Here is a 27972-nt window from a genome sequence, read left to right on the forward strand (position 1 = left end):
CTAACTGGTTCTTAAATAAGACTGGAGTTTTCCTCTGGACATCCAGAATATTAATTGTAGGTTCACTGTCTCTGAAATCAGACTGAGAAGCACCGTGTGATCCTGCTTGATTACTATCTGACAGTAGGATTCTCTCCCTCTTTTTCACTCTCTCTCTCTCTCTCTCTCTCTCTCTCTCTGTCTCACTCACTCAATTTCTCTCTCTCTCTCTAAGGACAGAGCTCATAGCAAAAGAGTAACTGATTCAGTTTGGATTGAAATTGAGTTCTGTGCTGTTGGTGATTCAGGCACTCTGGCTAGAAAGGTTCTCAGCAATGTGGTGCCAGGTGGTGGACACAGGCTGGATGGCACTACTTCACATACTCAAAATCTCAAAGTCTTCTTCCAGTTCAGACAGGTTATTGGTGGATTCAATGAGTTCTACCAGAACATGAAACAAAAGGAAAATTGGAACATGGAATCTGAGTTGTCAGAGACCTCTGAGGCCATCTGGTCCAACCTCTCTACAAATATGCCCGCCTGCTCATCAAATCTTTACTGGAATATGTGCAGTAAGGGGAAACCTACTACTTCCTGAAGCAGTCCATCCCCCTTTCAGATAGAGTTCTAATTGGTAGGAATTTTTTCTCAATATTAAAGCTAGATCAGCTCCTCTGCAACTTTTACTTCATTGGTGAACCCAACTATGGGGCCTTTTATATGAAATGGAATGAAATGAAAAATAAACCTTCATTAAGCACAAGAATTATGTCCAGAATTGTGTTGAGCAATGAGAATACAGATGGAAAATGAAGGAGTTCCTGCTCCCAAAGACAAAGGTGAGCTCTTTAAGAGTACGGACTTGCTAAACTGTCCAAATTTTTTGAGATCCTGATATTGTCACTCAACGTTTTAGTTATCCCTCTCCCAGCTCTGGGTCTTTTGAAAATCCGATAAGCCATACTATCAATAATAGCAAGAAGTAACATTTACATGCAAATTACATATATTATCTCATGTGGTATCTTCACCTAAGTAAGTAGGAAAAATGTCCAAATGGTACAGAAGCAAAGACTGATCTCGGGGATACTCCATTGCCTAGCCCGCGTTCCTCTCTTTTGTCCACAGGAAAAACATAAGAAACTCTGCCAAGGGACATCACTCACCTGGACACAATCATTTACTGGGAAGCTTCACTAAGCCACCGAGTAATTACTATTCTCATCCTGCATGAGGTGTTCAGAAGACAATTGAGTCAACTGGTACCATTACTGCAAAACACCTGCAATGTCTTTTTATCCAGAATCTAAATGACTAGACTTGGTTTTAAAGGCCATCCAATGAAAATCAGCCTTGCCCAGTGATGACGCTGAGGCCTTCCATGATATTAAAGGGCTTCCCAAATCATCAAAGAAAGACTGAATAAAGCTCATAAGAGCATGTATTTTACCTCGTTCTTTGAAGTGGCACAACTCATATGATAAACATGGTACACACTCAGTTAACCTAGACATTCAACTAAAAGCAACACATCCCATTCCAATCATTTTGGATGAAGAGGGATTGCCCTTCTATAGAGAAAAGGGAGGGCTGTGGCTGTCTCTCTCTTGATGATGGAGCCTACCCGCTCTCCTGTCAATAGCATACCTGCACCTGTAGTCGTCACTTCTGGTTTGGTTGGAGGTATGAATGGAGGCCAATGGGCTGGATGCTTCTGAACCAGCTCAAACATCTGTAAACTCTGTGGCTTTAGGATCTCCTAAGCAGAAATAAAGGTGTTTCTTAATACAGCAGACTCATGAAACCATAATAACCACAATCCAGATGATGGACTATGACCTTAAACAAATAGCCCAGGAGATAAAGAAGGATAGCAAATGGTCTCCAGATACCAGCCTATGTGGTCATGGGATGTACGCCACCAGCTGAATGCCTGGTTTTAATCCATTCTATACACTATAGCCTCAAGGAAAGTAAACTCTTGGGAAGGTTCTGGAAAAATCTAATGTCGCATCCATGCTCCATCTTCAAGTTCAATCTTAGGCAGCAAATTAATTGTAAAAATGTACCTTGCTTTGGGGAACACATTTGCTCCTTTAGTGGGGGCTGGAAATACAATTTCTGATCCTCAAATCCCATTTTCCCATTGTCTTATCTAATGAAACTGAAAATGTATTCTCCACCTCCAGCCTCAGAAAAAAATTTGGGAACCCTACCAGATGTCGTGAAATCACACTGAGGAATACAGGAAGACTTTTAAAACCACCTAGTGAAAGCCAGAAAAATGCTTTTTCTCCTAAGATGGCAATAGGGACAGGGACAGGAAATAGGACTATGATTTCATTGGCACAGGGAACTGCCAGGTGAGGAAATTTCCTCTACCAACATGAGTTGGTGCCTTCTTTGTTCTCTTAAGAGTTATCCAGAGCATGAGGAGGTTAAATGACTGGCCTAGGGTCACACAGAGAGTAGAAATCTGAGGCATGACTTATTGGAGGGCAGGTCTTCCTAGTTTTGAGGCCAGCTCTCTATGCACTATAATACTGTCCCTCTAAGATAACAATAATACAAAAACTAACAAAATGGGTTACCATGACTGCTAGAGTTGGATGTGGATCTTTCACATCAGTGTATTTATGGTTTTATTCTGGGGTTGGGGTTTTATATAAGTATTCTCTTACAACAATGACCAAAATGGAAGTGTGTTTTGCATGTATGGCCCAGATCGAATTGCTTAGCATCTCCGAGTGGCAGAGGGAACACAGGGAAGGAAATGGTTTGGATCCTCTAATTTCGGAAAACGTATGTTGAAAATTATTATTACATGGAATTGGGAAAATAAAATATCTTTGGAATAAAATGGATTGCCATGGCAAAGGTGACCAGAAGCTGCTCTCTCTTGGGCTAAAAGGTTCGAAAAGGGTTCAAATCCTTATTTAGGAGTTTATTTTCTATTTATTTCCTAGTTCAGCTGTTTACTGACCAAGGACTTGTTCTGTTGCTTTAGAAGTTCTATAAGTTGGCATAGCAGGATGCTCCCAACCAGCAAGGCATTGGCCATTGTCATCGGGACTACAGTGTTTCTGCTCTGGGAGTACACTGATGATCTAGCTATACATGCTGCCTGATAAATGAAAATGAGGCTATCACACCTCAATAGAGAAATCCTGGAGTGCGTGGGTGTTTTTTAACTACTGAAGGATATGGAAGAGAATAAAGAAGTAGCTTCAAGTTATGAAGGCTGCTGCTATTACTGAAGTTTAGAAGACCATGGGGCCATTGGATATTCAATCCTAAACATTTTCTAAACAAAAACTGGACTCGGAATCTCAGAATGTTAGTACTGGAAGAGAACTTAGAGATCATAGGATCAGCGATTTAAGAGTTAAAAGAAACCTTAGAAATCATCAAGTCCAATTGCCCTCCTTTAATGGATGAGAAAACTGAAGCCACAGGAGATGAAGTGATTTCCCCAAGATTATATATAGCTAGTATCAGAGACAAGCTGGGTGGTACAGTGGGATAGAGCACCAGGCCTGAAGTCAGGAAGACCTGAGTTCAAACTCAGTCTCAGACATTTATTGGTTGTGTGACCCTGGGTAAGTCACTTAACTTTGCCTCTGTTTCTTCATCTGTAAAATAGGCTGGACAGGACAGCTAGGTGGCTCAGCAGATAGAAAGCCAGGCATGAAGATGAGAGGTCCTGGGTTCAAATGTGGCCTCTGACACTTCCCAGCTATGTGACCCTGGGCAAGTCACTAAACCCTCATTGCCTAGTCTTTACAGCTCTTCTACCTTGGAACCAATACTTATATATTCTAAGCAGAAGGGAAGGGTTTTTTTTTTTAAAAAAAAAAGGTTAGAGAGAGAAATGGCAAACCATGCCAGTATCTTTGCCAAGAAAACCCAAAAAAAGGGTCACAAAGAGTCTGCCACAACTGAACAACAACAAAATCAGAAGCAACATTTGAGCCCAGGTCTTCCAGAATCCAAGTCAAGCTCTTATCTATTATGGCACCATTGCCTCTAATGAACCATGGAGGGTAGGTGAGCCTGTGTGTTTTAAAGATTTGTACCCTGGGGACTTCATTTCCCAGCATTCTTTACTCTTTCGGTGGGGGGGGGGCTATCTTGCATCCCAGTGTTGCACCCTGGCCTGGGTTTGTTTGTAAATTTGCTGAAACCCACACTGGGGGGACTTTTTTTGGGCTTTGGTTTTGGCTCGAGCGTGGTAGGTATGGTAGGTGGCTGGGTCACTTGGCTGAAGGGATTCCTTTCTCTCTCACTTTGCTATTATTAAACCTTATAAAAATATAATAATAGGAGTAGTATATTCATTTTTAGTCGTATAAGCCTAAATCATACCTGGTCCTTCCAGTTTATAGAAGCAGTCTAGAGAAGAGATTTGTTCATGGTCATATAGCTGGTAAGTAATGGAGGTTTCAACCCAGGTCTCATTATTACCACCATGATTTTCCCACTATACCATACTGCCACTCTTTGGATTGTCACAAAACCACACTCCCATTGGGTGTCTTTTTTTTCCTATTGCCAATGGTCTATGTTTATCACTAGGAAGCATTCTTCTGGGAAAGCTGAGTAAAACTATTTTTTTAAATCCTGAATATCTGAACAAAACAAAAACAAATTTACCTTTTGAACGAGCCTACACCAATTATCAAAATCTTCTTCTTCTTTGAAAAAGAATCCCTTGTGGAAAGGAAGAACAAAAACAAAAACACAAAGCACAAAATTTAGAATTGGTTACTATTCATCCTTCATCTTAGAATCACAGAGTTGTTGTGACAGAGATTATCTGATTAATCAAACAATCAAGGAGCATTTACTAATAAATGGCCCATGTGCCAGGTCCTGTGTTAAGCCCTGGAAATCCAGAGAGAAAAAGGAAAAAAAAGCAGGCTAGTCATAGAATTGTAGGGTCATAGGTTTCGAGCTGGTAGGAACCTCAGGAGGACTTTACTCACTTCCAGTGCATTTAGGCTACAGATGGGGAAATGGAGGCCCAGAGAGATTAAATCCAGACATATGGGAAGGAAATGATACAGCTAGAATTTGAATCTTGGTCTGAACTTCAAATCTAGTGCTCTATCATGCTGCCCCGGTCCATCATTTTAAAGAGGTGCAAATATGGCCTCAAGAGAAGAGATTCAACCAGAAAGCAGTGGCAAAATCAAGATGAAGCTATAAGTTCATTAGCAGCAGGTTGAATGCCTTGAATTGGATTTCTAATGCCCTACCCATTCATCTCCTGTGTCTGGACAGAAGTCAGGCCTTGGGCTGAAATGCACAGCCATTTACAAGTCAGTCTCTAGACCTGGTGTTCATATAATTAGATATAGACAAGCACACACACACACACACACACACACACACACACACACACACACACACACGTAGTCCTCTATAGAGAATGGTTCCTTCCATTAGTTCAGAGAACTGCATAAACATTTATAGATGAAGTCAACAGTTAATAAATGGTTTTGATTTTTAGTGAGTTGACCACAAGAATCCAGGGAACCTAGGCCGCGTCCATAAGAACTAACTGTCTATTCCCAGGACCAACTTACATGACTGGGAGCAGAATGGTTAGTTCACTTAGAAGGATGGAAACATTGGGGTTCTGGCTGATCACAGTACTAGGAGGTTCTTGGTTTAACTAGAAATGATGGTCTGGCCCATTCTACAGACATACAGGTAGTTCCACTGCCCCAATTAATTAGTGAGGACGGAAGAAGGAAAGCCAGCTCCTCTGTCATCTTTAAACCTACATAAGGGAATGTAGACACAGTCCATTTCTAGGAAAGAGGACTCTACTCATTCCCAATTCGGAGCCAGTATGAATCATGAACACGTACATACACAAATGCATGCATACACTCCCCATTTGAGGAGAATACATAGGAAAGAAGGCAAGAAAGATGGTGGTCAACTAAAGGAATAACAATCACTGTGGCTGCATGAACAGAGTAGGGAGTGGGAGCAGCTACAGTCACTTTGAGATCTTTATTTTAGTCCCCATTAGTCTTTGGAAGGCATACTTACCAATGCAACTGAAGGGTCCAAGTTCAGAATCTGCATTCGATGTGGGGATTGCTGGCAATGAAAACTCTGATCATCCACTGTTCCATCTTCCTCAGAGTCCACAAAAGTTTGAGTGGTGTGAGGATCCAGGTAGATGAGCTCGTTTCCTGTTGAGGTTAAAAAATAGGCTATGCCTTTCCAAGCACCACTGGTGCCTGTGTGGGGAGGAGGAAGCCCTCCTTCTTCCAGCCCTTTCTAGGATGACTGGAAGCAAGACTGGGTGAAATCCAGCAGTGATAGCAGAATGGCTGGTTCACTCTTGTCGATGTATCCCAATGTTCCATCCTGGCCCTTCTTCTCTTTCTTCTCTATGCTTTCTCCATCACCTCCTATGGATTCATCTGTCATCTTTACACAGATAATTCTCAAATCTACATATGTCTGACCCTGGTTTCTCTTGAGAGCTCAAGTTTTGAATTGCTTATTAAATATTTTCAGTGGAATGTCCTGTAGATATCTCAGTCTCCACATGTCTAAAACAGAACTCATCTTCTTTTCCTCAAAAGCAATGGCTTTCCCAAATTTCCCCATTTGTGCTGAAGGCACTAACATCCTTACAGATACAGAAGTTTACAACATCCAAGTTATCCTGACTGTGGCAGCGAGTGCAGAGTACATAGAGCTCTGAACCTAGAATTAGGAAGATCTGAATTCAAATCCAATTCCATATACTTACTAGTTGTATGACTCTGAACAAGTCACTTAACTTCTGTCTGCCTCAGTTTCAACTATAATATGGGGATAATAATAATACCTACTTCCTAGTTTTATTATGAAGATAAAATTAGATACTTATAAAGTGGTTTGCAAACCTTAAAGCACTATATAAATGCTAGTTGTTGTTGCTGTTACTACTACTACTACTACTACTACTACTACTACTACTACTACTACTACTATTTTCCTTAATTACATACATATCTATAGAAGGGAATCACAGACTGATGTGGAATGTATTTCAAAAACTGTGCAATTATCTCATTTACTAATAAGGAAACTGAGGAACAGAAAGTCTCAGTATCACCCAGCTAATAAGAATCTGAGACAAGATCCAAACCCAGGTCATCCTGACAACAGATCAAGTACTCTATCTGCTATTCCAAATTGATTCTGGTTTCTACATCTTGATCTGACCTCCACAACGTTTTACATTCATCCCTTTCTCTAACTCACAGAGCCACCCCCATAGTTCAGGTCTCATCACCTCTCACCTGAATTCTCTCTTTCTATACCATCCTGATGGACTAATCAATCGGCCTCATTATCACATCCTCAGCACCATCACTGTCAGTACCATCGGTGTGAACGTCACTATTATTACTGTTAGTACCATCAGTGTGAATACCATCGATATCCCATTAGCCCCATCTTTTCCATCATAGAAAAGTCATTGTAAAATGTAAGCACTGTCATCACTATCATATCTTTACCCTAATTACAACCACACTAGTTCCAGCACCAACAACATCATGTCTCTCCCATCAGCCCTACCATCATCACTGCTGTATGACCCCCCCATGTCTCTGTCTCGTCCTCCCCACAATCATCAGATGGTCACATATTCATTATCACCTCCACACTAATAATACCTCTGACACACCTCTACTACCATTATCATTTTCACATCGGTGATGAGGAGACATCTGGCCCAGTGTCATCAATCATCGAAAAATGATGATGATAATAATAATAATAATTACCTCAGGGTTGATACAGTGAGTGGCAAGAGACCTAGTCCTGGAGTTACAGCACTTGAATTCAAAATCTGTCTTTGGAACTATGCCCAAAGGGCTTTAAAAGACTGCCTGCCCTTTGATCCAGCCATACCATTTCTGGGTTTGTACCCCAAAGAGATCATAAGGAAAAAGATCTGTACAAAAATATTATAGCTATGCTCTTTGTGATGGCAAAAAATTGGAAAGTGAGGGGATGTCCTTCGATTGGGGAATGGCTAAACAAATTGTGGTAAGTGTTGGTGATGGAATACTATTGTGTAAAGGAATGATGAACTGGAGGAATTCCATGTGAACTGGAACAACCTCCAGGAATTGATGCAGATCAAAAGGAGCAGAACCAGGAGAACATTGTACACAGAGACGGATACACTGTGGCACAATCGAATGTAATGGTCTTCTCTACTAGCAGCATTGCAAGGATCCAAAATATTTCTGAGAGACTTATGAGAGAGAATGCTATCCACATCCAGAGAAAGAACTGTGGGAGTAGAAACACAAAAGAAAAACAACTGCCTGATCACATGGTTTGATGGGGATATGACTGGAGATGTAGATTCTAAGCAATCACCCTAGTGCAATGCAATGACCCAGGACAATCAAGAAGAACTTAGGAGAAAGAACACTATCCACATCCAGAGAAAGAACTGTGTGAGCAGAAATCCAGAAGAAAAACAACTGCTTGATCACATGGGTCAATGGGGATATGATTGAGGATGTAGACTCTAAAAGATCACCTTAGTGCAAATATTAATAATATGGAAATAGGTCTTGATCAATGACACATGTAAAACCCAGTGGAATTGCACATTGGCTACAGGAGGGGAAAGAAAGAACATGAATCATGTAACCATGGAAAAATTTTTCTTAATTAATCAATTAAATAAAATTTTAAAAATTAAATTAAATTTAAATTAAATTTAAAAATATATTAAAAATATGAAAAGAAACCTGTCTTTGAAATGTACTACCCATGAGCACCTAGAGAAGCCATCCAACCCCCCATATCTCAGTTTCCTCCTATGTAAAAGAGGTTTGGATTATTTTCATTGATTGGGGATATTGATGTAAAGTGAGGATATCCGAGTAGGGCAAAATAGATGATGCGTAGGCGGTGGACAGGGTTGTGTGATGCTGAGAGACAGTAAATACCTCTGTAAAATGAGGTATTTAGATTAGATGGCCTTTGAGGTAATCACCAGATCTAGACCTAGGATCCTAACTAAATCCAAAAAGAACCCCTCAACTTACTTTACTTATTGATTCAGGTTCTTTCCAGCTACAAACCATAAACGAGTATTTTTTTCCCATTAGATGCATGGGATTACCAAAGGTATCACTTGGAATAAACACATTATTGCAACATAAATAGGGGCTTTCACTACATTGTATATCTAAAGCCACGGGGTGCCTTTATTTCTTCTGCCTTTTGCTAGATGACAGCAGAGAGTCACTAGCGGGAACTCAAGGAGAGGGAGAGGAAAGAAAAGGGTAGAAGATCAGGAGGGAGATAGAGGCACTCGGATATGACTGAGTAAGGACCATAGAATCTTGAAAGAGGCCTCAGAGAACAGTACAACCTTCTCAGTGTGCAGGGAAAGAAACTAAAGCCCAGAAAGGGGAAGGGACTTGCCTAAAGTCCCAATAGGATCCTAGATGCAAGAGGTCATCTAGTCCAACCCACCCATTCTGCAGATGTGAAAAGGAAGGCAAGTAGTGAAAGTAACTTTCCAAAGGTCACATAGCTTCAGAAATGAGCCTTGAACTAAGGTCCTCTGACTCCAACTCCAGTGCTCTTTCTCATATGCCATATTATATACTGTAATTTCATCCCTGTCACCACTTATACAGAGCAAGCCTTTAAAAGGACATGGGGGCGGGGCAGCTGGGTAGCTCAGTGGATTGAGAGTCAGGCCTAGAGACAGGAGGTCCTGGGTTCAAATCCGGCCTCAGACACTTCCCAGCTGGGTGACCCTGGGCAAGTCACTTGACCCCCATTGTCCACCCTTACCACTCTTCCACCTAGGAGCCAATACACAGAAGTTAAGGGTTTAAAAAAAAGGACATGGGAAGTAAACAGGGTTAGAAGTCCCCATGGGAAAGGAGAGAATCCTGAAAAAAAGGGTATCATACAAAGAATGTCAGGAGAAGTATCAAAGAACATTCCGTTGGGTCTAGAAGGGGCTTTAGAGCTCATCTAGTCTGATCCCTTCATTTCACAGATGCAGAACCTGAGATGTAAAGTGAGAGGAGAGCTGAGTAGAGAAGGGATTTCCCCCAAATCATGCAGAGATTCAGTAGGCAAGTTAGGTCTGGATCCCAGGTCTCCTGACTCCAGATCTGATCTCTTTCCACTCAGTAATGGTGTCCAGCAGCTACCATCTGGTCATAAGAAAAAGTGGCTATAGCTGGTGGTGATAAAGCCCCTTGAAAGCATTCTTCTCTACAGTTTAGAATTCAGTTGGATCCAGGATGACGGCCAAATGCTTGTTCCATGATCACTGGCTAAGGATTTCCAAGAGAAACTTTCCCACCCATTTCTCCCCGCCCCAAATGACTTGTGATTGTACTTTACTTACCCAAAAATCCTATGAAATAATAAGCGCTATTTGGCTTTCCTCCTAATGCACCTAAAGACTGTGGCATCTTAAAACACTCCTAGAGGGAAAGAGAACAGCTGACTTATAGATTTCTTTTTAAAATTTTTTTTCCTTTTTTACTTTAGCCTATTTTTCCATGGTTACATGATTCATGATCTCCCCCCGCCCCCGACCTGCCCAGACTTTCCTCCCCCCTCCCGAAGCCAACAAGCAGTTCCACTGGGTTATACACGTATTATTATTCAAACTCTATCTTCATGTTATTCGTATCTGCAGTAGAGGACTTGTAGATTTCTACACAACATGGAAGCTGACTGAGCAACAAAGGGCCAAGGTAAGAGAGCAACTTACTTTAAATGCATCAATATAGACAGGGTTAATTTGGTTTATGCCCAAGCGAAGGGGTATAATAAGCAGAAGAGGCCTCCAGGCAGGGCTGGGCTCAGGAAGATGTGTACTCTGGTCAAGGCCATTCCCAGGACTGGGAGAACTGTCATGGGTCAGGTTGGAAGGGCACATGTGGCACAGTTTTTCTAAAAAACAAAGGAGAGTTTGGTTAAATCAATTTATCTAGCTGTTCTTACAAATTCCAAATGAGGGAGACTCAAAAGGAAAAACTAAAGGTTATAAGGAATCTGCCTAGCAGATCTCTCCCCGGTCCCCTACATATGCCAGGGCTATTCATACTTCTACCTTTCCTTTGGTTCAAGCTGCCCCTTCTCCTGAAATTCATTTTTTTCTGCCAATCAAAACCCTCCCCCATCTTTCAAGGCCAACCTACTACTCCATGTAGACTTCTTAAAGCAACCCCAAACATAAACCAAGCTTGCCCTCTCTAACTCCTATAGCACCAACTTGGCATTAGACTGATTCTCTACTGGCCTGGTACATTAGGCTTGGCTCCCAAACTATACCATGAGTTACTTGATGGCTTGGACAGTACCCTTCAGCACTTAACAGTGAATAGCGCAGAGTAGGTGATCGGCAAACATCTGTTGAAAGAGCCACTGACTTTACTTGCTTGACATTGGGCAAGGGTGACTTGAAGCTCTTGGTGTATTTGCTTTTTTTTTTAACTTTGAAAAAAACAAGATAATTGAAAGAAAAAAGGAAAAACTGGGGAGTAAGACTAGGAGTGGTTAACCATAGTCCTTTGCTAAACTAAGTTCTATAATACAAGACAAGCTATAAAGACATTGCAAGCTGGTAGCTTTCTGAATAACATGGAAGGAAACCATCACCTACAAAATGAAATAGTAAACCAGCTTGTGACTTACTGATATCTTCGATGACCACTGTGTTATCCATTGAGACATAAACAGCCAAGGAATTCCATTCATCAAATAAAGCAAGTTTTCTGGAATATAATATACAATGGAAATATTCTTTGAGAAGCTAGGACTAGCAGTGGGAAGCAGAATGGGTCGGAGCCAAATAAATACTACTTATACTACCATAATAGCTGACATTTATTCAGGGTATTCCAAAAATCTTAGCTTAAGACTGCACAACATTTAGAATACTTTGTATAGTACATCTGAGTATTTGTAGAGGGCTTTATAAACATTAACTAATTTGACCCTCACAAGTCAGTGAAGAAGACTTCCATTTTAGAGATGTTAATGTAGCAATGAAATCCAATGTCCAAGGCATTTCTAGCTTCTTTGCCCCAGATTTGAGACATCTATTTCCCTTCAGCCTTGAGAATGCCACAATCACACTGGACTTGAATGTTGAAAATGAGTGCAAAAGAATCAAAGGACCTCAGAGTTGGAAGGGAACTCTTTTTCTAAAATATATATATATATATTTAACTAATAATTTAGAATATTTTTCCATGGTTCCATGATTCATATTCTTTCCTTCCCATAGAATAAGGAGCAATTCAACAGGGGCTTACATGTATTTTCTTATTATTAATTTCCATATTATTAATATTTGCAATAGAGTGATCATTTAGAGTCTACTTCCCATTGAACTATGTGATCAAGGAAATGTTTTTCTTCTGCATTTCTACTCCTGCAGTTCTTTCTCTGGATGTGGATAGTGTTCTTTCTCATTAAGTCCCTCAGGATTGTCCTGGATCATTGCATTGCTGCTAGTAGGGCAATGTGCACTCTGTGTACAATGTTCTCCTGGTTCTGCTCCTTTTGCTCTGCATCAATTCCTGGAGGTCTTTCCAGTTCACATGGAATTCCTCCAGTTCATCATTCCTTTACACAATAATATTCCATGACCAACAGATACCACAATTTGTTCAGCCATTCCCCAATCGAAGGACATTCTCTCATTTTCCAATTTTTTGCCACCACAAAGAGCGTGGCTATAAATATATTTGTATATGTATTTTTCCTTATTGTTTCTTTGGGATACAAACTCAACAGTAGTATGGCTGGATCAAAGGGCAAGCATTCTTTTAAAGCCCTTTGCGCATAGTTCTAAATTTCCCTCCCATCTCTCCAATCCTTCTCTCAAACACATCCAAATCTCCTCAACCTTAAAAAACCCTCACTAAACTCTGCCATCCCCTCTGGCTATTGTCCTATATCTCTCCTCCCTTTCACAACTACACTTCTAGAAAAAGTTGTCCAGAATTATTACTTCTACTTCTTCTCTTCTTACTCATTTCTCAATCCTTTGCATTCTGGCTTCTGACCTCATCATTCAATTAGAAATGTGGTCTCCAAAGTTACTAATAATGTCTTAATTGACAAACATGAAGACCTTTTCTAAGTCCTCCTACTTCTTGACCTCTCATTTGGCCTTGCTAAACACCCTCTCCTTCTGGATACTTTATCCTTTCAATTTTTTATGTCACTGCTCTCTCTGGGTTGTCTTCTTACCCATCAATCTCTTTTGCCAGATTTTCATTCCTAAAACACCCCCTAACTGTGGATATAACCCCAGACTCTGTTTAGAGATGTCTTCTTTTTTCTCTTTGTAACAGAGATCTGGCACATATGTAGACTCCATCAGCTTGCTTGGTTGATACAACTTCCTTCCCTGTAGGAGGCTCCTGTCACTTCCCCACATGGAGAAACTGGCAAACTTGCTTCCTGGAGAGCTGCAATAACATAGAATAAAAGTAGTATGGAAAGACTGTGGAGCATGTGCGGATATTCAGGAACTGGTTCTGGTTGGCTAGTCACATGGTTGGGAGGTGCCCTTTACTGCACATTGACTGCATAGCCAGTCACATCTGCAGGAGTTTGGTGATTCTTTTGCTCATGATATCCAGTAAGAGGGACCTTGAAGTAAGGGGGATGGTCTTAAGAGTCTTCAACTCTGATTCCATGTGGTCCTTGAGAAGTAGGTCTCAGTCCTTAGCCATTTTTTATTTGTTCTTTTCATTCCAGGTAGAGGGATTGGAGCCTCCGCAACCTGGAGAATCGTGAAAGGTCAAGAGTGGGCCATAGGTTGATTTTTTGAACTCAAATGTAATATGTTACATTTATCCCTCTTATACTTCATCCTATTAGATGAGAAGGGTTGATTCTATCTTTTTAGGGAGGAAGGTCACAGACTCCCCTTTAGGAGGTAGCTAGATGTCACGTGCTGGGCCCAGAGTCAGGAAGACATGAGTTCAAATCCAGCCTCAGACACTCACAAATGATTTGACCCTGTCAATAAACTATTTGCCTTAATCCACTGGAGATGGAAATGGTAAGGGGAAACTAGGTGTGTCAGTAGATAGAAAGCCAGGCATAGGGATGGGAGGTCCTGGGTCCAAATTTGGTCTCATATACTTCCTAGCTATGTGACTCTAGCAAAGTCACTTGACCCCCCATTGCCTAGCCCTGACAACTTTTCTGTCTTGGAACCAATACTTAGTATCAATTCTTTTTTTTTTTAAATTTTTTATTTATTTTAAACCCTTAACTTCTGTGTATTGGCTCCTAGGTGGAAGAGTGGTAAGGGTGGGCAATGGGGGTCAAGTGACTCGCCCAGGGTCACACAGCTGGGAAGTGTCTGAGGCCGGATTTGAACCTAGGACCTCCCGTCTCTAGGCCTGGCTCTCCATCCACTGAGGCACCCAGCTGCCCCCTCTTAGTATCAATTCTAAGACAGAAGGTAAGGCTTTAAAAAAAGAAGAAGGAAATGTCCAACTCCTCCAATATCTTTGCCAAGATCCCACAGACAGTATGGTCCACAGGGTCACAAAGGGTTGGACACAAAAGTACAACAACAATAATGTGGGCCCTTTTGGCAGTCTGGTAAAGTCTACCTATATTTTGAAAGGCATAAAATTCATGTTTTCTTACAAAGGAAACCAATTACATTAAAATGTAGCTATTAATTTAAAAAAATTCATGGTCCCTGGGTTGAGAACAGTCCAAGGTTATAGCTTCTAGAGGTCTTTTACCATCCTGACTTTGTTATCCAACGTTTGCTATCTCTCTTGGTTTTGTGTCATTTGTAAATAGAAAAGCAACCCATCTATGACTTTAGTGAAGTCACTAATTAAAATAAGCAAGGGCAGATCCTTGGGGCACTACATTGGAGACTTTCTGCCAAGTACAGAGTGAACTCTTAACAACTTCTCTTTGAGTTTCGCCATTAGGTCAGTTCCATATCTATCTAACCATATTACTATCTATCTGGAGATCTCTATCTTTTCCACAAGGTGATGGGATATTTTATTAAAGCCTTTGCTCTAATCCAGGCAAACTTCATAATATTCCTTTGATCTATTAATTTAGCAACTCTGTCACAAAAAGAAATAGTCTGGCATACCCTGCTTTTTAAAAACCCCTTACTTTCTGTCTTGGTAACAACTCTAAGACAAAAGGTGTAAACTCAAAGAGAACAAAGAATTCCCTTTTGCTAAAATCCTTTCTACTATCTCTAAACTATCCCTCAGCCAGCTATTAGTAACTAATTTCTCAGCTGAAGAAAGGTAAGTCCTAAACTTTAAAAATAAATAAGCAACCAAACATGATACTGAGCAGCATAACCCAAATTGGGAAATTGCTATTTCTTGAATATCTAAAATGGCTCATAATTCCAGAGAACATTTCACAGTGGTTCCATACAGCACTGATCCTAGCCAGTGATATAGGCCTGGTATTTTACATGTTCTTCCTTAAGAAGAAACAAGCCAATTATTTAGTTGAACTCAGAGCTGAAATAAAAGCTCAAAACAAAAATAACATGAATGATCTGGAAAAATGACTGGAAAATAATGAAGAAGTCTCTGTAAAGGAGCACTGGAACTGGAAAAAAGGGGACTCTTAAATTCAGTCCCTGTATCCTGTCACACACATGTTGTATTTGTTGATTGTTTGTTTTAAGATCTAATTTTGTTTGTTAAGTTACTGTGTTTTTGGCTGTTGGCTATGTGTTCTGTTGCATTGTCTTTGTTTGTACCCTCCCATGTGAATGGACTGGAGAAAATACCATTGTAAAGGTCCAGAAAAATTTAATGATCTAAAAATTGAATTGATTTTAAAGGGCCTTCTGAAGTGAAGTGCCTAAATATTACCCACTCCCGCATTTATAAAAATACAATAAATGAAAATCTGAAAGTAATTTCCACTATTGTAGTCCTCTCCTCCACATTACAATGGATGGGTCATATAAAAGACATGCCTTTTAGAGCTGTTATAGACTCATGCCAAAGAAGGGAGCAAACCCAAGGGGTTTGGTTACCCCATGATGGCTTATATAGCCTTATATGGGAGGTGGGAAAATTTTCCTAAGGGGAATGGTACCCCTAAATAGCCCATAAGAGGGAGAATTTCACATAAAACTAGTAGCTTCTGAATTATATATATATATATATATATATATATATATATTAAAAGGAATATCAAATTAAAGGTAGAGGACAAAACAAAAGTTCCTGCCACAAAAGAAGAAAACAAAAGTTCCGGTTACAAGTTTTATATAAAGCTGTTTTCTAAATGAAAATTAATGAATCTTGAGTTGATCTGAATGTTGGTCTACACCTTCCTCAGTAAGGATTGTATAATTGTCATAAAAACTAAAAAAAACTTTTGAGAAAAAAACATTTCAGGAAAAGGAGCACAATAACTCTTTGAATCTAGAAAATGAACTGTTTGAATAGGGCTCTATGAAGATGCCTGAAGAAACCTCCACAGTATCGGAAGACCCAGAATGAACCATGGAGCATAATTGTTTGAACTGTGGGGGGTTGAACACATTTATTCTGAATGTAAACTCTTATGCCAAAGGGAACTTCCCCTAATTGACTTATTGTCAATGTGCTTAGCAAACATTGGTTTTCTCTCTCTCTCTCTCTCTCTCTCTCTCTCTCTCTCTCTCTCCCCCCTATCTCTTTCATTTCCTTCTCATCTCTAACTATTGTAGTTAATGATTATGTGAAATAATTCATTGGGGAGATTAGTCTCCCAAAGAATCACAGGGAGGATTGTAAAAGGGAATTCTTTGTTCTCTTTGAGTTTACACTTGTGAAAGGGAATCCCTTATTCTCTTTGCCTAGCTGGAGCTAACACTTTGGTTAACAATAACTAAAATACCTCACTATATTATGAAGACAGGATTAACTCTCCTTTGTCTACCTTTTGATTGAATCAACAAAAGCTTGAACTAGGTGGAGAAGTTCACAAACCACTTAGAGAATTCACAACCTCAGAAACTCAATCAGCCAGGAATCTGTGAACCTTTTGATGAGTATTCACCCCTCCAGAAGGTGAGAACTGGTTCCCACAAACACTGCCTGCTGGGCAGTGCTAGACAATTTGGAAGTTGTGATTGGCCCCTGTGAAAAGGGGAAGAGACAGGAACCCACTATAAAAGGCCCTTGAATTTCTGGGGCTAAAGAAAGAAGTCAGCTTTAAGAAGGAATTGGACTTCAAGAGGGAAGTCAGCTTCAAGAAGAAGGTCAGCTCAAGGAAGAAAGTTGGCCTTACAAATCACCTTCAGCTCGGGTCATTGTCTTGACCTGCCTCTTGGAGGGAACTTGGGTGAGTGGATAGCTGGCTTTCCCTTCTAGTCTTCTGGAGAGAGTTTAATTCCTGTTGAAGGTCAACAAGTCCTGGCTGAGTGGAGCACCAGAGCAATATTTAGTTAGACAGGCTAATGTCTTCTCTGCCCTATTGTATTTCTTTGCTTTCACTCTTCCACCTCTTTTGTAAATAAAAGCTATTAAAGTCATTTCAACTTTGAGCAATAATACTTTGAATCGGTAACTATTTATTTATAATCTTCATATATTTTTAGGCAGACCATTAAAATTTAATCCTTACAAAGGGCAAGTGGTAGGCAAATGGAGTTAAGTGACTTGCCCAAGGTCACTCAACAAGGAACTGTCTGAGGCCAGATATGAACCCAGGTCCTGCTGACTCCAGGCCTGGTGCTCTATCCACTGAGCCACCTAGCTGTCCCTAGAATAACCTGCTCTTAATGAAGCCATGCTGGCTCTTGGTGATGACTACTTCCCTTTCTACCTACTTGCTAACCATCCCTTTAATGATTCATTCTAGAATTTTCTCAAAAATCTAAGTAAAACTCATTGGCTTACAATTTATAAATTTTATTCTCTTCCTTTTTGGGAAATTGGAACAATTGCTTTTCTCTCCAGGCCTGTGGTACCTCTCCTTTTTCCAGCCTTTCAAATATTATCAACAGTAGCTTGTCCATCACATCCACCACTCCTTAAAATACCCAAGGGCAGTGTTATTCTGGGCAAGAGATAGGAAGTGATCAAAGGCAGCTAGGGGCTCTCTGACTGTCTCTTATCTCTGATGTTAATTCCTTATTAGTCATGCTTCCATGATTTGAAGACTGAGTAGCCCAGCCCTCTCTCTATTGTCAGTTATCATCTTTCTGCCTATGTCAAGCAGTAGGCTCCATCCCTTTTTCATTCCTTTTTGTTAGCCTTCTTCCCTTGTGCCAACTTCTGTTCAGTCTGAGCTTCAGCATTCTAAACACTATTCATATAGGATGACAGAAGCATAGGAAGGAACCATGGAAGCCATCTAGTGCAACCCTCTCATTGACAGATGAGGCACAGAGAAGGAAAGTGACTTACCCAAAGGCCCACAGGTAGTAAGGAGATAAGCCAGAACTCAAGTCCGAATCCAGCACCATTTCCACTATATCATGCTGCTTTCTAGGACCTTAAACATGTGTATCTTCTCTAGTTCTTTGTGTGCCTATATTGACACCTTTAGCTAACTTCTGTTTTTTCCTATTCCTTGGAATCATTTCCAGATGTGTCTTCAGAATTTCTTTCTTATGACTTTCCCATCGCTCTTGGGCTATCTTCTCCTATAGAATTTGAGTCCTTGTAATCCTGCCTGTTCTTCTTCTGAACTCTCTGAAACCTGTTTTCTCAAATTCTAAGACACATGCCAGACTATACCCAGATTTCTTCTCCTTCTTTACTACAAATTCTAGGAGAGAGTAGTTCCTTACTCCTGAAAGTTCTCATGATTTCCATTTCCAGCAATCAGTTTCTCTCTATTAGTGAGAATTAGCTCTAGAACAGAATTTGCCCATGTTGACTTCTCTACCTTCTAAAGAATGAAATTATCATTATGACAAATCCAAAAGTTATTAGCTGTTCTTTTGGCAGAGAAAGAGTCCCAGTAGATATCTAGATCATGGAAGTCCCTATCACTATTATTTATATAATAATAAGGCCTCTGTGTCAGCCTTGTGATTTGTTATTTCTTTTTTTAGTTGTGGGGGTCAACCATATTGATTTTCCTTCTCCTTCCTTATTTTCACGCTTTATCAGTTCATATAACTCTTCTTATGCTTCTCAGAATTTCTACTTCTATTTCTAATTTCTTACTTAATATTCCATCAAATTAATATTCCATCACTTTTTCAGTTATTCCCAAATCAACGTGTATTCACCATTCCCAGTCTTTGCTCCCCAGAGAGTGATACTATGAACATGTGGGGTATATACTAGACTTTTATCTCTGTCTCTCACTTTGCTGGATTTACATCTGGTAATGGGACTGCTCAGACAAAGAGTGGGAATAGTTTATCCGCTTTTGCAGAATTCTAAATGGATATCCAAAACAATTTGCTCATTTCCCAGTTCCAGCAGTACATCAGCACCTTCCCATAATCCTTCCAACACTGTTCCCATATTTTGTCATCTTTGCTCATTGAAGTGGTGGGAAAATGAAATGGCTGCATATGTTTTATTTGTATTTCTCTTACTCTTAATGAGTGATCTAGCCCATGTGTTCTTCTGGACACTTACGGTTTACAGTTTTTCTTTTGAAAATCATTGATCACTTCTCTAAGGAGGAATGGCTCTTGGTGTTATATATTTATGTCAATTCCCTACATATGCTGGATATCAGACTTTGACTGGTAGAACATGATACAGATAATTTTGCTTCTCTTCCTTTTCTCATATAAGTCTATCAAAATTGGCTTTGTTATGATTTTTCTCATGCAAAAACTTTTAAAATTGTACATAGTTGAAATTGTTTTCCTTTTATGACCTCAATTAGCCCATGTTTAGGTAAAAAATTTGCTACCTATTCATGAGCAGTGAGCAGGTCAACAAAAATTTACTAAATGTCTGCCATGTTCCAAGAACTATGGCCTGGAGATACAAAGGGAGGCAAAAATAGCCCCCGCTCACAGAGGGCTTATGTTCTAAAGGGGGATTTGGAATGTAAATACATAAATAACTAGTTACATACAAGATATATAGTAGACATAATCTAAGGAGAAAAGGCATTATTAGGACCTGGGGGGGGGGGAGATGGTGAGGAGGGGAAGAGGTTGCTAGAATACCTCCTGCAGAAGGTAGGATTTAAACTGAGTCTTGAAGGAAGCCAAAGAAACTAAGAAGCAACATTTCAGGTATATAAAGGTACAGAGACAAGATATATGGCCAAGGCATAGCAATGTAGCTGGTTCACAGGTTACATGGAAGGGAGAAAAGTGCAAGAAGACTAAAAGGTAGGTAAAGTCTTGGTTCTGAAAAGCTTTCAATGCCAAACTGAGGCCTTTATATCTGATCCTGGAAGTAAAAGAGGCCCCCTGAAGCTTTTGGAGCAATGGGATGACATAGTTAGGCCTACACTTTATAAAAATCACCTTGGCAGCTGAATGTAGTATAAACTGGAGGGGGAGAGACATGGATGCCAGGGAGAGTACTCAGAAGGCAACTGAAATAGTTTAGGGGAGAGATCATGAGGGCCTGAACTAGAGTGATTGCTAGGTAAGTGGAGTAAAAGGAAGGTATATGAGAGATGTTATAATGGTCAAAATGACAAGAAATGGCAAAGGACTGGCTATCTCAGGTGAATGACATCGAAGAGTAAAAGATGACACCAAGGTCATGAGCCTGGATCACTGGAAGGACAGTGATGCCCTCGATAGTAATAGAGAAGACATGTCGGTATGAGTTGCCCATGGGACATACAGTTTGATGTGTACAAAAGGCAGGATTATTGTTTAGGAGAGAGACTAAGGGAGCCCTCAATAGTAATAGGGAAGACCAAATAACTTCTGTTTTGGACATGCCAATTTGAGTTACCCATGGGGCATTCAGTTTGATGTGTACAAAAGGCAGGATTATTATTTAGGAGACAGCCTAGGGCTGGATATAAAGATTTGGGAATTATTTGCATAGTGATGATCCCTGAACCCATAGGAGCTAATGAGAATAAGCAAATAAGACAGTACAGAAGGAAAAGAGAAGAGAACCTAAGACAGAACCTTAGGGGACACCCATGGTTAGAGGGTGTAATCCAGATGATGATTTGGCAAAGGACACTGAGAAGAAATAGTCAAAGAGAAAAGAGGAGGACCAAAGTGCTATGAATAACTAGAGAAGAGACAGTGCCCAGAAAGAGAAGGCAATCAACGATGTCAAAGGCTACAGAGAAGTCAAGAATGAAAATGAGAAAAGGCCATTAGATCACTGGTGTCTTTGGAGAGAGAAGATTCTGTTGAACAATGATATCAGAAGTCATATTGCAGAAGATTCTGAAGAAAATGAGAGAAGAGGAAGCAGAGACATTGAGGAGGTGGAAGACAGTAGCCAATGGGGATGATGAGATAAAGTGAAGGTTTTTAAGGATGAGGGAAACACTGGTGTATTTCTAAGTAACAAAGGAGAAGCAACAGATAAAGTCTGAAGGTAAAAGTGAGAGTGAGAATATAGTGAGGGCAATCTGCTAGAGAAGAAGGGTAGGAATGAGATCAAGTGTGCAGGCAGAAGGGTTGGCCTTGGAAAGGAGAAGAGCCATCTCTTCATATGAGACATAGATGAGGGAATTCTGGGAAGATGATGGCTTAGACGGAGCAAAACTTCAGACCTCCATACCCTTCCACACCGAGATAAAAAACAAAGTGCTTCGAGGAGAAAGAAAACCAAAATCTAACAACAGGACAGAGCTGGAGGATTCTACTGCTGGACAGCTCAAGAGGTACGTCATATGAGACATAGATGAAGGAGCAGATATTAGGGGAAGGATTTAAAGGAAGATAGATAAGAAAAAATGAGGAAGAGAATGTGTTGATGAATGACTTCAATTGTTTTTGTGAAATATGAGGCCAGGTCTTGGACTTTGAGCAGGACAGCGCTGGTAAATGTTTAAAAACCAGCTCTCTGAAAAAAAAATGTACACCACACCCTATAAAGTTAAATCTTCATTATTAACATTTTCTCCATAACTTTTTTCAGTCTAAACAACCAACAAAACAATAAATCAAGCCCCGGTTTGTAGCATTTGCCAATGATCACACTGAGAATTTGACAATCAACTCTCTCAAGCTGGTAGGGTCTGCCACCAAGACCTAGACTGGGCTACCAATCTGAACCTCAAGGGAGGTAAGTTTGCTTAGTAAATCTGGAAAAGTCTGGAAGTGGCAATGAAGAGCAGAGAATAGTCTGGCATCCCCACCATGGCCAGGGAGTTGAGAAATAAGAAAAAAAAGTCTAGCCAAGAGAGCAAACAGTGTCGTGAAGAGGAGCAAAGTCTCAGTGAATATTGGATGCTGGAAGGAATAAGAAAGGAAGAAGTTTAAGATGAAAGGAATTTTGTTAATTATGGAATGGGCATTTTTAAGAGCACAGATAGAGTGGACCTCTGAGGGATGGGGGAGTGAAAGGTAAGGTTGAGGCAAACAGGAGTGGGCCAGTTGCCAGCTGGCTATGGGGAAAAGAGTTTGTATATGGGCAGCCCAAGTGTTTAGGATCTCTGCAGGCAGGCAAGGCAGGTAGGCAGATAGGCAGAGTATTAATGATTGCTAGGAGTTCTGCTGAAAAAAGCACAAGATGTGACAGTTCAAGGCCTTTCTTATAGTTGTGAAAGATTAGATTCTCAAAAATAGTGTGATCTTTTATATTCAGGTTGAGTACGCATTTTGAGTGTGAAGTGCTAGTTTGATCATAATATCTGTCAAGTGGTTTTCTAGTCTTCCTAGCAGTTCTTGTCAAAGAGACAAGCATTTTGTGTCCTTGTATTGAGCAAATCCAGGGAGACTACTATTATCGGCTGCTTTGGTTTCTTGCTCATTGAGTTTACATTTTCTGTTTTTCTCCCAGTGTCCACTAGTTTTGATGACTGATGTTTTTTATTTTGTTTAAGGTTTGGCAATGCATTAGTGTGTGATATTAAACATCTCCAGAGGGACGTCCAGATGAAGTCAGTCTACTGGCATATCTGCCCACAAACAGATTTTTCTCGTGTAACAGTGTGGTTGGGCAGAGGGGTGCAAAGATGCCAGGTTTGATGGATATGGGAGTGACGGAGTGAATGGATAAGAAGGACCAAGGATAGAAGTGAGCTGGGTAGAGGGAGGGAGGAGAAAAGGAACATAGTTAGGATAGCAACCACATAAATAAATGCTAGTCTATTTTACTTACTTTAACACTTGTGCAACTGTATTTGGTCCAAACCATTCACCAATCGATTTTCCTTCTCCTACGCCCATTTGTGCTGTTTTTACATGAGAAGAAATTAACAAGTTAGCAAAAGAATTTTTCGACAAGATACAACTTACTAAATTCTGTATAATTTTCAAAGACTACTAACCAAGAAGATGACTGATTTTCCCATAGCCCCTCTGGGGTTAGCATGGAAGTTGTAGGCCAGTGCATCCTTACCCATTTGATGGATAGAATAACAGCAGTCTTTCCTGTCTAAGAAGCACTGTAAGATTCGGTGATATTCTTCAGGCTGTTCTTGTTGCATCTCCCAACACCAGTCTTAAGGGGGAAAATAGTCATAAAAATAACCAAATCAGTATCAATAATAAATGAAATGTCACATCCGCCCCCCCTTAAAAACATCCCCTTCTTTTAACAAAAAAAACAGTTAAGGAAAGAGTAGACATTATGAAAGGACACTGGCTTTTTCCCTGCTGCTCACAACCATGGCTAGATCTTCCCCATCTTTATAAAACTTTCCTTTGACTCTGCCATCCCCTCATACTAGCATCCTATTTTCTCCACCCTTTTGAAGACAAACACCTCTGGAAAATCCTCAACTTCCTCTCATTCACTTCTTAAGCCCTTTTGATCTGGCTTTGGACTCCCAAGGTTACCAACAATTTCTTCATCATTCAATCTAATGGTCTCCTTTGTCCAATCAATCCATCCTTCGATCCCCACCATTTGACACTGTTGACCATTCCTTCCTCTAGAGGGCATTTCCTCCCTAATTTTTAAAAAATCCTTACTGTCTGTCTTAGAATCAATACTGTGTATTGGTTCCAAGGCAGAAGAGCAATAAGGGCTGGGCAATGGGAGTTAAACGACTTGTCCGGGGTCACACAACTAGGAAGTGTGTGAGGTCAGATTTGAATCAGATTTAAAAAAAAATCTTTGCCTTCTCTCTTAGAATCAATATCATCTATTGGTTCCAAGGCAGAAGAGCAGTAAGCCCAGGACTTCCTGACTCTAGAAATGGCTCTCAATTCACTGAACCACCTAGCTGCCCCCTCTAGCCCTTTATTTTTTAAATTTATTTTATAAACTCTTACCTTCTGTTTTAGGATCAATAACTGTGTATTGGTTCTAAAGCAGAAGAACAGTAAGGGCTAGGCAGTGGGAGTTAAGTGACTTTCCCAGAATCACACAGCTAGGAAGTGATTGAGGCCAGATAGGAACCCAGGACCTCCTGTCTCTAGGCCTAGCTCTCAATCCACTGAGCCACCTACCTGACCCACCCCCCATCCCCAGCCCTTTATTTCAACTGTGTGTATCTTTCTGTTTCAAGTGTGTTGCTTGTAAACAGCATATTGTTGGATTCTGGTTTCTAATGCATCCTGTTCTCTGGTTCTCTTTAATAGGCGAGTTCATCCCATTCACATTCCCAAGAAAAGAGAACTTTTAAAATAAAGAGAAAATCATATAAGATATAAGGCACACCTCTCAATTCTATTTCAAAATTCCTCCCACAGATTTTGCCAATTCTCTGCATTTAAGCATACAATCAGAATTGTATTGTGTAAGGCCTGCCTGGCAACACCTCAGGCCCTAACACAGTTAAGGGCAATTCAGAGGACTCTCCCTCTTAAAATTTTACTTCGTATTTACTTATCTGTCTATGGTTTAGACCTCTAATAGAATGTAAGCTCCTTGAGGGCAGAGACTGTTTCATTTTTGTCTATGTAGCTCCAGTACCTAGTATTGAACCTTGCACATAGCAAGTGTCCAAGAAGTGTTCATGGAATTAGACTGAATCTTTTCACTCACTAAAGCTGTGTGTCCATCATTTCTGCTCTGGCTGGCCTTAGGCCAAAAGATGAATATTTCAGAGAAAAGTAAAGAAGGCTCTAGCTCCAGTTATCATAATTGGATGATCCTTAACTAAGGAACTAGTCTAATTCTTTTGGCACTAAATAGCTAGCCTTAGTGAACACAAGCCTGTACAGCCTCAGCTGCCAACATATAATTCCGTTGGCCACCATCTTGATTTTTTTTAACAAATGGCCTTCTTTCCATCCAGTATGCTGATGGACTTAGTTCAACAATAAAAAGGATAGAAATCCTAAAAGGCACGCACCCCTGTGGCTGTTCATTCTTCCAGAGAACAATAACCTGCTTGTCTGCTCAGTCACCAAGAAACAGCTGTCTCCTACTCCTGGCAGATGTCATTACTTGCAATTTCAGCCACTGGAGCATCTGAGCACCCATGCTTGTTCTCCTCTGAAGCATCCCTCAAGTTCTGTAGCCCACTAGCCCACTGCTAAAATATGGCAACAAATGAGCCAAGTGGCAGCAGACAAGTCACTCACCCCTTCCCAGGTGCTTGCAGATGAGGGCCTGGGCCAGCATCATTTGTCCACAACGTAGCATACACCCCCAGCCAGAATCTGATGATGGACCTGTTCCTCCTATTGGCAAAAGGGTCAGAAATGAACAGGGGTTCATTCATAGGATCATAGATTCAGAGCTGGAAGGGACCTTAGAGGTCATCAAGTTGAAAATATTCCCAAAATAGCAGTGTGAGAAAGAGATTTTGCTGCTAGTACCCCTGCATCCCCTTAGTTACTGGGAATCAGTCTCCTTGACCTAACTAAGTCTGTTGCTGTAGCCAGTGATCAGTTATCTTTTCTCCCCTTCATCTCTCCCTAAGGAAAAGATTCATCCTTTCTTGGTGGTTGCCAAATTCATTGGTCTTCTCCCAGATTCTCACCTTTCTAGTGGCACTTTTTCACTGCCATACTGGATAGGAAATACCTCTAGGCCCTGGTAGCTTCTAATGATTCCCAGAGGAAGGCATTTGAGTTCACTGCTGGTATTTACTTGGAAACTTCCTTTACACTCAAGCATTCTTCAGTTGGGGCAGCCAGTCTCATGTGATTTTACTGATTTGTCTTCCAAAGGTGCACCACATTTGTGAGCTTACATAAAATCAGGATCCTGCCGCTCAGAGCTTTCTAGTCTCTTCTTGTTAGGACGGCTAGGAGCCTCCCTTTCTCACCGTGCTGTTTTGGCAATATAGGTCTGAATAGATGAAAGTTTGGGTTTTTTAAGGAATACTGGACAGATTTCAAATAAAAATTTCAACGTTGCAAATGATTCCTCACATAGGAATTTAATTTGTAGGAGTAAAAACAAAGGTCTCCACAATGTAATAAAACACTGGGCAAGGCCCAATCTTAAAATTCATATGAGTGAGCCAGTTACCCATATTTCTTCACACCACCAGGAAGCAGATGGGGCAGTTATTCCCATTTGTCAAATGAGGAAACTGAGGCAAGGAGAAATGAAATTATTTGCCCATGCAGTTAAGTAAGTAGCAGGCAGAGCCAGGATGTGAATTCAGACCTTCCGAGTTCAAATTCCATTAAGAAAAAGGGCCCTCCCTAATAGGCAACAGACCTACCTATTGGTGAAAATTTCCTTCGGTACGTAAACCAGAGACGAGCACTTATATCAGACAAAAGCTTTGATTTTTCTGTAATTAAAAGTAAAAGTAAGAATGAATTAGCTGTTAAGAAATGCTGTCAGGAGAATTCTGGGCAGCTAATGAGCCAGTTAAATTGTACTGTCATGCTAGGTAGGGAAGAGGGCAACAAAATCTCAATTACATGGAAACTCTTGGGTGGATTATCTCAGACTCCGGAGCCTCTCCTTTCTATTCTTCCCTTTTCCCCTCAACCAGGAGAAAATAAAGTCATTTAGTTGTTTGCCTTGTTGGTAATTTTGGTCAAAGATTCAGTATGAAAGAAGATTGAAGCTCTCTATGGCTATCGCAAACCATCATTTTCATTAGCCCAGCAACAGGGCACGGTAGCAATGGAGGACTTTGACTAATCTGTTGGAGCCCTTGATCTCTCTCCTTTGGACTTGCCTTAATGATAATTTCATCCTTCAAAATGTGAAGGAAGCAACAAGAATAAATTCTATCTGGATCTGATTCTCTTTAAACAAGAAGGAAGTGGTTGCTAGGGTGGAAATGAAGGGGACCCTGATCAGGGAGGAAAGTGGCCAATCTCTCCTTGACTTTTAATTAAGAGGGAGAATCTAGCATGGCTGAGCACATATACTGATTTGTGGAGAGCAGATTTCAAAGGATTCAGAGGAAGGATGGGTAGCATCTCACGTACTAATATTCTACAGAGAAAGTCAGTCCATAGAAAATCATCAAGAATGCAATTCTGAAAACACATTTGGGGAAACAATTCCAAGGAGGAAGAGTTATAGGAAGAATATCAAATGGATGCAAGGGAGCTCACCAACTAGCCCAAATTTGGGGGCAGGCAACCAAGGATGAATACAAAAATAAGAGTTCTGTAAGAATAGAGACAGAATCCAGCTATTCTAGATGAAATCTGACAGTTACTTAAAGGAATAAACAAGCTATATGGGGTATACACCTATGGCTGCATGTGTGTGCACCCTGCTTTTCTGTTCCAGTATGTCCATGGAAATACCCATCTTATTGGGTGTCCTAAGTTTGGAATAAAAACATTTTAAAAAGAACAATGAGGGGCAGTTAGGTGGCTCAGTGGATAGAGAGCCAGGCCTGGAGAGGTGACGTCCTGATTTTAAATCTAGCCTTAGATACTCCCTAGCTGTGTGACCCTGGGCAAGTCACTTCACCCCCATCACCTAGCCTTACCGCTCTTCTGCCTTG

The 27972-nt window shown here is 40.5% G+C and overlaps 1 protein-coding gene across 1 annotated transcript; it reads right to left on the reverse strand.

Annotated features, from left to right (window-relative positions):
• Nucleotides 1-171: 171 nt before the first annotated feature.
• On the reverse strand, nucleotides 172-26788 carry ATG4A (autophagy related 4A cysteine peptidase). The gene is made up of 11 exons (XM_044682974.1): nucleotides 26719-26788; nucleotides 25625-25723; nucleotides 23490-23591; nucleotides 23250-23322; nucleotides 11692-11771; nucleotides 10766-10947; nucleotides 10394-10472; nucleotides 6043-6188; nucleotides 4633-4689; nucleotides 1627-1738; nucleotides 172-420 (listed from the first exon to the last, which is right to left on the reverse strand). Exons 2-11 carry the CDS (start codon nucleotides 25683-25685, stop codon nucleotides 356-358), a joined length of 957 nt encoding a protein of 318 aa, XP_044538909.1. The 5' UTR covers nucleotides 25686-25723; nucleotides 26719-26788; the 3' UTR covers nucleotides 172-355.
• Nucleotides 26789-27972: the final 1184 nt, after the last annotated feature.

This window comes from Gracilinanus agilis, chromosome X, assembly GCF_016433145.1.
Source record: "Gracilinanus agilis isolate LMUSP501 chromosome X, AgileGrace, whole genome shotgun sequence".
NCBI classification, from domain to species: Eukaryota; Metazoa; Chordata; class Mammalia; order Didelphimorphia; family Didelphidae; genus Gracilinanus; species Gracilinanus agilis.